Consider the following 12,731-nt stretch of genomic DNA (forward strand, 5'->3'; position numbering starts at 1 on the left):
AATTTTTCTTCTTTTTCCTTTTCTTTTTTCTTTTCTTTTTTCTTTTTCCCTTTTGAAACAAACCAACCTTTTTACTTGGCAATTTTTGAAATCTATGGGAAGTCCTGATCTCTGGTTAGGATTGTGTGTGACTTTCTGTTGGGGCATAACAGATTAAGAGGTGCTACTGTATCACCAAAGTTTTGTTCCCCAACCCTGGAATAGGAATTTTGCTAGCTTATGATAACAAGGCATAGGGTCACAGGTGTAGATCTTTCCCTTTGTTTCCTAAAGTAAATTGTTCCCAGCTTATTGCCAGCACTCTGTGTGTCAGCTGTCTAAGGTAGAGCTAGAAAAGGGCTATTCTATACAATATTTCCCCCTGATACTCCTCCAACCTCCAACTACTTTCAGATTAGGGACTTTCTGAGCTAGACATGGTCTCTATTAATTTAGTGCCTCTATTAATTTAATGCCTCTTCCTCATTTTGAATGTGGCCTTCATGATGTTTGGTGTGTTCTTTTGCTCATCTAGATATGTACATGAATGAAAATTTACCCATTCCCTCTCTATCCTTGAAAAACACAGATCTTTCAAAAGAGGCCTCCAGAGCTATGTTAAGGAGGCTGTGATTTTCAAAACACCTCAGGCACTCAACTCTGATTAAACATTATTGAGAGCTGGATGCAAACACCACTAAATCTCTTTGGAAATCCTGCATGTTGCTCCCAAATCAATATTCGGACCTTCATAAAACTTTTGGGATCTTGGCAGTTTTTACATTTGTTTTTTAAGCAACTAAATACGGACTTCACACTTTCACGTTTGACTAAAATATTAAATTACGTGTGTGATTAATGCAGTTTGCTCAGCTCCCACCTAAGGCTCTACAGCTCACTTGCCAACTAATAATAGTATTTAGGTGCTAAAAGTGAATACTATAGAACTGTTGGCATGTTTTCCTTGAATTTTCAAATCATGCTCCCAATTCAAATGAAATAGTGACTTTCATTAGAAAAGGGAGCGTTTTTGAAAACACATGTAGCTGTACAAAAAAGGAAGCTGAAAAAGCAAAAGCATGGAAAAGAACACATTAGCATTTCCTAAGTTTCAACATACTCTCAAAAAGAAAAAAAAAATCACAACCTATTTGGCCAGTGTAGAGGGATAAAAGTCTGAAAGACCACTCATTTCTAGTAAGTAGTACGCTAAGTACAGGTAAGAACCACTTATTAAACTAAGTGGTTGCCAAAAAGAACCTTTTTGCCTTCCACCCAGTGCCTCCATTCCCCCAGACAGTATTTAGCCTTTTTAAAAAGGCAAAATATATATACTGCGTGGTGGAGGCCAGACAGACAGTCAGCACACACACCCTAACCAGCTGAGAGCACGAGCATATTGGCTGGGCAATTAGCGCACTTGTAGCTCCAGACCAGCCACAGGATATATTGTCTCTAGCTGGGTTTATTATTTGTTGGGACATAAAGGAAATGGGACACAAATCCATAGGAAACCAGGCTCTGTTAGCTCTGGTGCTCATGGAATAGCCTTGTTTTGTTTTTTCAGGAGATCAGAGCAGTCAATTGAAGTCCAAGATGTCCAGATGTCTGGTCACACTCTGCTGGGCTTGTAGGTAGTTAAGAGTGGCCAAGAAAAATATACTTTAAATTATAACTAAAATTGGTCTGGACATTTTCTAAGTAAGGAGAGGGAGGAAAAAACACAAGTTTACTAGTCAAGGGTGTTCTGGTTGCAGATGTATAATTCAAAAATATCTCAGCTTTTTAAAAATAAAATGAAGCTTTGAATGTAATTAGCCCATATGCCGAATTAAGCCCTAAATCAAACAGAACACATTATTAACCTCTAAAAACTAGCTACAGAACACGCATAATAGAATTTCATTAGGTTTTCTGTAAAAAATGCATAGCCATAGAGGACTTTCCTCATAACTGCTGCATAGTGCAGCTTGATATAATACACATTACAAGGTGTGGTGTCAAAAACTCCACAGGAGTCTTTATGGTCTATTTCATAAATAAAATAGCTATTTCAATTTGTCCAAATATATATTTATACAGTAGACCATCACAGCTGAAATGGGAGGTAAATCAAGAACAGTATTCCAGTATGAATAAACAATTGCAGTCTTTTTGTTGCTGTATTTCTTCATGGAAAGGAAATAACAGAAAAAACAGGGACCCATGTGGTCCTTTAGACCCACTTCCTGCTCTTACAGGTACCCACAATGCATAACCTCACTTTGTTTCTTTTTCTTTTCTATTCTTTGAAAGTCAGCACTTTTTTCAGTAATTCTATAAATACACATAAAAAGGATGTTGGACCAAGTGAAAGTCCCAATCTCTTACTCCTAAGGTGAGCCCAAATGCCCTTGAATTTGGTTTAGCTCTGTTGATCATTTTGTCAATTAAACAAGCTGTGGAATGATTTGTGATGAACGAAATTTTCTGTCCCAAAAGCAGCCTTTACTGCAAGATTAATCATGCGCACATGTAAACCTAGATGACTGCAGTCCACTTTGAAAAAACTTCATCCATAAAATCTCACAATGACTGGCATAAGATTGTGCTAGGACTAAGAATAATGATTTAAGTATATCTATGTGATTTTAGTAACAAGTTTTCATCCTGTGTACTGTAATTTCAGCAAGGCCTATGAATTCTTCTTTGTCGAGGACAAAGATTTTACTTCTACTGCAAGTTTCTATCTATGTCTGAAGTTGAGAGCAGTCTGTTAATGTTATTTGAACTCAGGTTTAGTTTTTTCTTATTTTTAATATGAAAATGACCTTGGTCTAACATAGGATTACTAATTTATGGAATTGACGTCAGTGGTGATTTTTCTAAATCAAGCCCAAAAGAGTACATTTCATTACATTTTTTACAGCAGCATAAACTAAACTGTTGAATTTTCCACTGGTATGACCACTGTGTTTAATTAGTGATAACTGTATGCCAGCCATGGAGCTTAAAAAGCAACATGCCAAAACTAACTATAGTTAACTTCAGCAACAGTAGACAAAAGAGACTCTCCAGCCCTTCAGGAGACGAGGTACTTTTTCTCTTTGCAACAAACTCCTTTGAAAATAATCCTTTGATTATTTTTTTTTTCCAGTTTAAAGTGTAGCCTTTCACAACGTGACTGGTTTTGACCCACCTCATAGAAACTGGCTGCATTTAAACTGTACTCAAAGCTCCCCCATGTACAGTATGTTCTTGTACCTCCCTATGTTGTTTTTAGTTGGAAAATTAATATCGGCTGGAGCACCAGAAATGTTTGGTGTGTTAGTATATGGAGACAGGATCAACATGAGTGGGTGAGGGAAGGGGCTCATCTTATCAGAAATTGGCTGAATTAGCAAAGTTTCCAGTTACTGTCAGATGATAGTTGTGATGAGATTTACAGCCCTTCTACTGCAAAGGTGGAAATAATTCTTTGCAAATGGCGAATGTTAAAATACCAATGTTAAAACAGCTAGTGGTAGCCACCACTGCTGTATGACACTTGGTATTTAAGCTCCTTGCTCACATTCTCTGAAAAAGTCAAGATTGACCTGTTAATCATGAAAGTTTGGAATCAGCTCTTCTCCAAGTACCGAATGGGTCCATAGTGAGATAACTGTAAAGAAAAGACCCCTCTGTTTCATGTGCAATGGTGGAGCATGGGACAGTGAGACAGGACAAGCCTCTTAGGCTCAAGCACAGGCAGTGCAATGCAGATAGGACCCTTAACACCCTTGATCCCTTACCATAAGGGAACAAGGCTATTTATCCTTTGGGGAGACCTAATAGCAGGCTGCTAGTACATAGAAAGAGGTTGCTGGCTCTTTACAGATCTGCATGGCCTGAGGATGAGCAATAACAATCTGGCCTTAATTTCACATGTTTCTAGTCATGAGAATTCCCTTCTTATATCAGCAAGAAGTTTTGAGATTTTAGGTAACCTGGCTCCTAGATAAGTTGTTTTAACTTTGAAAAACTGTGATTTTTTTGCCTCCTTCTCCCATGAAACAATTATTACAAGTCATCACTCTCTGACAGCATTTGTGAAGGAGTCGCTGTACTGTCTTCTTTTGAACCTCTTACAGTAGAGGGTCTCCTGTGCTTTGATGGAATGGCTGGCCCCAATCTTTTCCTCCCCTCTCATGTTACAGAAGAACACAGGAAGAACACATGAGAAAGGTTAAATGAGACTGAAACAAAAAAAGAGGCAAGATAGAGATCGATAAATTCATGACACTATGGTATGTCATATCTGAGCAGAGGTCTATGCAAATTTCATCTCCTTTGAAACTGAGCTAACATGAAATTGACTGCTAGTCAATTGAATCCTCTTTCAATTCTTCCTCTGCTCAGTATTATTTCAAGTGTTTCTGAGTGTGTTTTCCCTGGTATCTGCTCTCATTTTGATAATGAAGACTTGCAAGCTAGATGAATTTTATCCCAAGATACGTGGTTCAAAATAATTGAGCCACAGAGTGAAAAAACAGATATTTAGGATACTGGATTTGTGCAATTCAAAAGAACCCAGAACTGAGTTGAACAGCAACACCATTTGGTTTTAGACAAAAGAAGAGGAACATTTTCTCCTTTCAAAAGCCTTCTTATAGGGCATAAAACCCCATTTTAGCAGTCTTTCCCTATTTTGTAAAACACTTAAATATGTACTGAAGGAAATACGTAATGGTATCTTGTTAACTTCAGCTCTCCCTGTTGAGTTAAATAGAACAAGCTTAAAGATAAGTATTTGTGTAAGTCCTTTGCTGACTAGGAGGGTGATACTGCAATTTAATGATCATTCCTGAAGAGGAGGAATGGGAAAAGAATGTAAAGGCATCATAAACAAAGAATAGTTTTCTATTCTGTTTTCTACTGCTGCCCCAGACTGTGTCTCAGATTTCTGCACACCTTTTTTTAACTCTCAAAATCATCTGCAAAAGTGTGATTATATTTGCACATTGCTGGACTGTTAGTTACAGGTGTAAAATGTACCCAAGTCCTAAAAGTTAAAACTCTATTCATATTCTTGTTTTATTGCCTACAAATTTCACAGACCAACAATACCTTTCAAAATGCAGCACCTCAGATTTGAAAAAAATTGCATCATTTTAAAAAGAAAATAAAAGCAAAATACCCAGGCATTTTATTTTAAAATTACAGATTTATAAGAGACAAAATCCATTGCTAAAAATAATAATTTGCCCTTTAGCTGCCTCTAAAAAGAAAGCAGAAAAGCAAGCATACTTCTCTATATTTATTTTCTCAGAAATAATGAAAAAGAATTTAAAGAATGTGAAGAAAGAACTTACTTTCAGTGCAAATCGGACAGCATCCTTTTCTGTTCAGGATTTTACCCTAATTGGGAGAAAGACAGGCTGTTTTAATGAGAGAGTTCTTGGAGCAATGACTGTGTCATCTTGTAAGACTGGATAAGCCTTTGAAAATAATTCAAGTTGTGTTTGAACTCAGTGTCCTGGTTACAACTTCAAATATCAGGTGCTAAAAACAGACAGAACTATTCAACGGGCTTCCTGGCAGTCTTATAAGAAATAAAATACTAAAAGGGTTCTCTGCTAACACTTTTCTCTAGAGAGTGTGAGAGAATTTTGGACTTCACAGATAGTTAAAGCAGTCACTGGGATAACAAGATCACTACCTTTTCTCCCACCTTCCCAAAATATATACCTTTCCTGCTTTATGGCAGGGAGGGAGGGAGGGAGGGAGGGAGGAAGGAAGTGGTGGAAGGAAGTGGCGGAAGCAAGTGGCAGAAGGAAGTGGTGGAAGTGGTGGAAGTGGTGGAAGTGGTGGAAGTGGTGGAAGGAAGTGGCGGAAGGAAGTGGTGGAAGGAAGGAAGTGGCGGAAGGAAGGAAGGAAATGGCGGAAGGAAGGAAGGAAGTGGCGGAAGGAAGGAAGTGGCGGAAGGAAGGAAGGAAATGGCGGAAGGAAGGAAGGAAGTGGCGGAAGGAAGGAAGTGGCGGAAGGAAGTGGCGGAAGGAAGGAAGTGGCGGAAGGAAGTGGCGGAAGGAAGTGGCGGAAGGAAGTGGCGGAAGGAAGTGGCGGAAGTGGCGGAAGTGGCGGAAGTGGCGGAAGTGGCGGAAGTGGCGGAAGGAAGGGAGGAAGTGGCGGAAGGAAGGAAGGAAGGAAGGAACCCGCTCAATTCTATTTCTGATTGTGCCTTATACAGGGCTGACTAGGTGCAGGAGCATGCCACTCTGTATGTACATTCATGTTCCTTTTCAGTCTTCATCTGTTTAAAAGATGTTTTATCTGATTTTACTTAAATTACTTAGTTAATCAGCAAGGTAGCAGAGAAGCCTGAAAAATTTCAGACTGAACAGTTTTTCCAAGCAAAAACTGGTGTTGCTTATAAGAGAACGTGCAGTGATATTGGAGCTCACCCATATTCCCACACAGGGAGCTGTGCTGCTCCCAGCATTGACCCAACAGCAGCTGAACACAGAGGAAGTCCCCTCTGTGTAACCACTGCTCCTATTCCCACCAAGTAGGTGAGCAAGGCGAGGACAGCAAGAGGACAGCAGCAAGCAAAGAGCTGTGTTGTCCTGCCCACTAAACAGCATAGAAAACTTGTGAAAACAGACAAAAAATTGGTGACAGGTCTATGCAAGGAGTATGGAAGTGGGCACAGGCAGCCCTGCCCTGTTTTCTGCGTACAGTGCTGCCAAGCTTTGACAAAGTGCACGGGGAGGCATGAACTCCAAGTATCTTCTAGCAAACTGGAGTGGAGCATGCTCAATCCTGCTCTTGCTTGATATCCATGCATGGCATGAATGAATCCTTGGTCATGAATGAACTTGGGCACATCATTCACAGGGCAAGCTTGTGTTTGAATATGCAACTTCATGTGAACAGACTTGAGACGTATCTGGACTTCAGAAAAGGGCCGGATCAGAGTTGCACTGGCAGAATGAGCAGCACTTAAATGTTTGAGTGACTCCCAGGTCCCTGGGCAAACAGAATAGCTGAGGACCAGGCTGCAACAGGGAGGCCTACCAAGCAGCCGCTAGAACAGAACCCCTTCAGGTTCTACACAGAAAAACCACATAGAAATAGCAACACATATTTGTAGGAACAGACACATGCAGCTGAATGCCACACACTGCACTACCCCACCTTGCCTCTCTGTTTCAATAAAAGAGCTGAAATCATCAGCCGAGCTGGAAGTGGCAAGAATTCAAGTGAAATTGAAATCTCCAAGGCAGCCTGCTGAAGCTGGTTACTTGAGCCACCATGTTGGCCTGAGATCCTGTTTTTGTCTTGTAGAATAAGGAAACCCATTATTGCTAACATGTGCTGCAAGAGTTTGTTAGCATTGAGGGTTCCCTTAGGAGCGGGCTAAGTGATGTGATCCCATTTTTCTCTATGAATATTTATAAGCAGACCACATTTGAGTCTATTTATTTTCAGGGATTTTTCTTCCTTTTTATGGGGTTTTCAATTTTGTGTCTGAGGTTTTTATTTTCTATTTTTTTTTAAGGCAAGACTAATTGCTGGGGGAAAGGGGGTTGTTTGGTTGTGCAATAGCAACAGCTGTTGTTTTTTTGTGCCTCGTTTGGCACTAGAGTAAAAGCAGCAACTTTTCGTTTGCAATAATAACAGATGTGTATAACATTATATGCAGTCTGTTCTAGAGATGGAAGAACGTGTTCTGAATAAATTTTCAGCTCACTTGAAGTTCACGGGTTCAAAATTTACCCACAGACTTGAACCCTGCAAATGTCTTCACCTGACGTGAATTTAATTCTATTAACTTTTGCACAGCCTTGGAGCTCAGAAAAGGTTATATGCTGTAAAATTCAGCAAGCTCTCCTCCAGCAGTACAGAAAGAGACATGTTCACGACCACTGATCATTACCACAAAATTAAGATGTTAGTGAGGAATGCAAAGGCATAAGGAGAGCAGGCAAGGTGACAAATTATAAGGATGGGTAATCAGATAGGAGATGGCACAAGACAAGGAACAGACTAAAGCAGAGCAAGGGCAAGTAAATAGAGAATCAGTAAGAAGAAGTCTAAAGGATCTCTGACACTCAGTCTTGCCAAATGTTGAGATTATTCCTTTTCTATAAAGTATTTAAGCATGTGTTTAAGTTTCAGCACACATGGAGGGCATACTAACTTCAGCAGAAATGGACACATGCTTAACAACTTTGCTGAATGGGGGTCAGTATGTACTGCACCTTGCAGGCTGGCACTCCAGGTAACTTGAGAGAGGAAATATCTGTGTGGAGTCAGTGGTCAGAAAGTAACAAAAAGAAACCACAAGCCACAAGGCTCACTAGAATGCCAAGGAGGACCAATCTTACTATAAATCTGAGAGGAGGGACTAAATTTGAAAAATATATTGCCTCCACAGCAGATGAAAAGAATCTAAGAAAGACATTTCCTGCAATGGCTGATATGGGATTAAATGCTTCAAAAGGAAAAGAAGAAAAGAATCAGAAATTTTTGTCTAACGCTATCAAGCAAACTAAATAAATGGCAGAAACAGTCTTAGAAAGTATGTCAGCCTGCAACTAATAGATTGAATAATACAAATGGTTGTGCAGTATCGGAAATTTCTGCAGAATTACCACTTTGAAACCCACACATTCAAGAAATAATTGGTCAAAATTTATTATTATAAATAAAATTAAATTCTACAACCAAAAAACCCACCCACAATATCATGCAAAGAGTATTAAGACTGCATGGTAAAGCATTTAAGTCAAGGAATAATATTCTAAATTCTTTTTGAATCTTGAATCCTTTCACACTCAGTTGTCTGTATAATAATACACGTTTAATGAGATAACTTCATGTTGCCTGATACCTAAGGGACACTAAACCACATTTTATTCCACAGCAGTCTTCAACAGTCAGTAGAGACTGCTTACTGTCAACAATATTGTGAAGAGAGAAAAGGAGTGGACACATCTACTGTTTGCAGAGACAGCAGCATAACTCTATGCATGATATTCAGACTGTCAGTATCAGAACCACAAATATATCTTTATTTTGAAAAATATGATGTGTTTAAGTGATATTTATAGATTTATGACAGAAAGTCTCATGAAAGATAGTGGAGCAGAGATGAAAAGTAAAAGATTTAAATCAATTAGCATACCTTATTTGCTTTAAAACTACTTGGTACCTACTTGGAATAGGAAAATAAATCTTACTCTAGAGTTTACATTCTTTCTCCTACTTCTCCTTCCAGTTTAGCTTGGAAGAGCAGAAATGCAATGTGTACCTGCGGAGGAGGGTTGGTTTGCTTGTAGCTTGCATTTTAAGGTGGGGATGTGGCTGATTGGGAATGGTGCTGCAGGGTAACAAAGCTGATCTTTCCAGCCCTAAGGAACCAGACCTTGTTTGCAGAATCACCTCAGAGGTTGGGGCAGTTTAGGACTTCACATTAGCATTGGAGCAGGTTCTACTGCAGCATTGAAAGAGTTTGTCAGTCTCACTTCCATGCTGCAACATTGTCAGCGGTGAATTTTTACCAACCACTATTTTCATTTTAGAAGCCACTTCAACTGATCATCTCAATGCTCAAGTGATGCACAGCTGAAGTGATGCAGTTAACTGAAGATCTCTATAAAGTCATATTAGCTGCTTGATCTCAGAAGTGCCTTAAACATTTAAAATGCATCAGCACTAGGAAAATATAAATGCAATGCAGTGTGTGTGAGACCTGAAGAGCCCAAGCACTCACTTCCTCCTTATACTGGGAATAGCATGAAGGTAGCACACTTGAATGCCACATGCCATATAAGATTCCCAGAAGAACAGCTCCATTTGTTCACACTTCCTGATGCGTATGCAGCATCTTGTGTGAGGCCCATTAAGAGGAGAACTGCCCTCTGCAGTGAGTGCCAGAGTAACAGAAAAAGGACATTCCCTCTTCTGAGGATCTTGAAGCCCACTGTCACACCAGAATGGGAAGTGCCAAGGTGCAGGCTCTTTATTATACCACCATTTCTGTCAAAAGTTTACACATATAAAATTTTACAAACTAGGAGTTTTTAATTTAAAAATTTTATATTTAGCTGTCTGTGATTCACATTTTCCCACTGGCTTCCAGGATCTAGAAGGAAACACTGAGAAGGTGTAATGCTAACAACTTGGCTCTCTCTTCTACAGTTTTGCTCAAAGATCTGCCCCTACATGAGGTCCTATTTAGAGCTCCATACATGAGGTCCTATTTAGAGCTCCATCTTGTGAAAGGTTGGGCCATAAGACCAAAATCATTTGTTGGTGTCAGAAATCCAAGAAACAAAGGCTGATTTTAGTTCAGGGTTTCGAGTAAAGCTAATTTTTGATGCCATTATGTTACAATTACAGCATTCTTTGGGTTCACTTCAGACTTTAGTGAAAGCAGCAGGGTTTGGTTGAACTAATTTTCTTCAATTTGTCTAATTTACATTTTCAACCAAGTATTAAGCCTCACATGCACTGAGAAATGCAAATACAACAACATCCTGTGGCTTGCCTTAACAATATACACACTACTGAAATATTAACAGTCACCTCACCACTCTGTAAAATTATTAAATAAAAGTCAAAAATAACAAATACTTGGGACAGAAAAGGTTAAAGGAGAAGGAGAGGAGGAGCACAGAGTCTTCAGAGCAAGGACAGAGGCAGGAAGACCCTATTCAGGATAACAGTAGCATATTTGGGGAATGCCAGCCTACATTAACATTCCAGATGATCCCTTCTTTCCAAACAGCACTCCCCACTGTCATGCACACAATTCCAAGAAACACTCGAAAAGATAATGTTGGAGCAGAAAAGACAAGAAAGCACAGTTCTTTTAAAAAACTCACATGAGGACAGCTGCTGACTGGAATGCACTGTTTCTTGCGACACTCTGTCTTGCCTTTCACACAAGCACAGATGGTGCAGTTCACAGAGGACCACATCTCTCCATCCTGCAAGAGGGAACATGATATAGTATCAGCTGGGGTGGCAACAAGAAGCTATTTCAGCAATGTATCATTGCACAAGAAAGGATGAATTCTCCTGTTGGCACTGTGTCACTGTTTAGTCTAAATTATTTTGAGGTGTCTGTCCATGGCCAGTTGGATTCAGGGCAGATCAAATTCAGCCAGGTTTTCTTCCCTTTGGCCTTTTTGGTAAGAAATTAATTTTTCCAAAGCTAACCAAATCACATATGCATTTTTCAACAGTGCCCTGATTATTTGCATTGTTTTCTCTCCAATAAGAGTCTGAGTTGTGATCACACCTACCACAAATTTTCAATTAAGTTTACATAATTAGAAAAACCTGATTCACTGGGTTGAGTGACATCTTTAAGTTGAAGCACATGAAAATATTTGCTATCAGTAGACAGTGAATTACTCCCATATGTAGTAGCATCATTTCAACATAGGGCAGGAATAGTCAAATAATTCTAATTTAGATTACTACAGTACTTTCACAGATATTTGATCTGCTAAACATCTGAAAATATTTAGAAAAGATACAGTGCTGAATCTCTCAAAAGCAGAGGAGGTAAGACAGCCTATGTATAGCTATGAAAATATGAAGTGCAGAGCATAATATGCCTCGTGGTCTTGTCCCCACTTGGGATGAATTGCTTGTGGAACTGCCCTGGCTCCTTTTTACATGGTGTTGCCTCTGCCAAGTGTGGTTCCTAAAACATTCTGTCTCACCCACTTACAGTCTAATGCTAGTCCACTTAGAGCCAAACTGTGCATGTTTTCTGTTTACAGGGCTGCTGGGAAGGAAGGGTGAGGATAGACCTGACAGGAACAGGCAGTTCAACAAGACAGCTGTGAATAATTATGTGCCCACCTCAACATGACGTCCTGACCAGAAACAGACTATATCTGAAATGCCAAGGAGCCTAACTTATTCAGCTCAGCTTGCTTCATCAAAGGCTGTTTCTCTCCTATTTTTTGTTTCTAGGGCATGTTTCTATTGCCTGGTGTTTCTGATGTTCTTCAGTCTCTAATGACCACTCACCAGGCATCTGCCAAGGTACCAGAATACATCACAGCTGACTGCATGCAGCTGCCCTAAATTTTTGTCTTACAGCTGGTTTTGCACAGGAGTGCAAAAACACATTCGCTGTACCCATTCTACCTGTGTTAGACCATTGACTTCAACAGAGCAACACTGAATTTACTTTTTTGCACACAAGACCAGAAATGGATGTACTGTCTCGTTATTTTTTCACACTCCATATAATATTAGTAATATAATAAAATCTTCACAAGAAGCAGAATATTTTAGTTGGGTGCCTAAGAAGTAGGCATTTGTTCGTGAAGCACAATGGCGCCAGTGTGAAAGTGCCAATCAGATGGAGCATAGTCTGAGTACAGTAGGTTCACATGTAATTTCCAGAATAAACACTTCTGCTATGTACACAAAAGATGGAATAAATGGGAAGCAATTCTGGCTGAGCAAACCAAGTATTCACACAGGACTTAACATTTGATCTGATTCAAGGGTCTCTTAATTCACAGATGGCCCATGAGGTGACAGAATCTTTTTCTGACACAGTGTGAAAAAAAGCTGCACCACTTGGAAAAACAAACGGGGTCTCAAAAACAGCAGAAGTGTTCTGTAGGGAGTCCCTTGCGATTTGAATACATTGGGTGAGAGTGCAATAGGTAACAGTTATTACATGGCTACCCCAGTATTAGATGTCAGGGGTGCTGTCCTTAGCAGAGACGTGAAATGTAGTAAATCAAGTAACTTTCAGC

General features: G+C 39.6%; 1 protein-coding gene across 1 annotated transcript in view; it reads right to left on the reverse strand.

Annotated features, from left to right (window-relative positions):
* Positions 1 to 12,731, reverse strand: part of BMPER (BMP binding endothelial regulator) — a gene marked incomplete at both ends in the record, with an annotated part of 144,882 nt that overhangs the window by 54,429 nt on the left and 77,722 nt on the right. Inside the window, 2 exons of the mRNA XM_084216553.1 lie at positions 5,310 to 5,355; positions 10,827 to 10,931. Of these exons, the coding sequence (XP_084072679.1) occupies positions 5,310 to 5,355; positions 10,827 to 10,931 (151 nt within the window). The remainder of the gene's footprint in view (positions 1 to 5,309; positions 5,356 to 10,826; positions 10,932 to 12,731) is intronic.

This window comes from Fringilla coelebs, assembly GCF_963513975.1.
Source record: "Fringilla coelebs genome assembly, chromosome: 1".
NCBI classification, from domain to species: domain Eukaryota; kingdom Metazoa; phylum Chordata; class Aves; order Passeriformes; family Fringillidae; genus Fringilla; species Fringilla coelebs.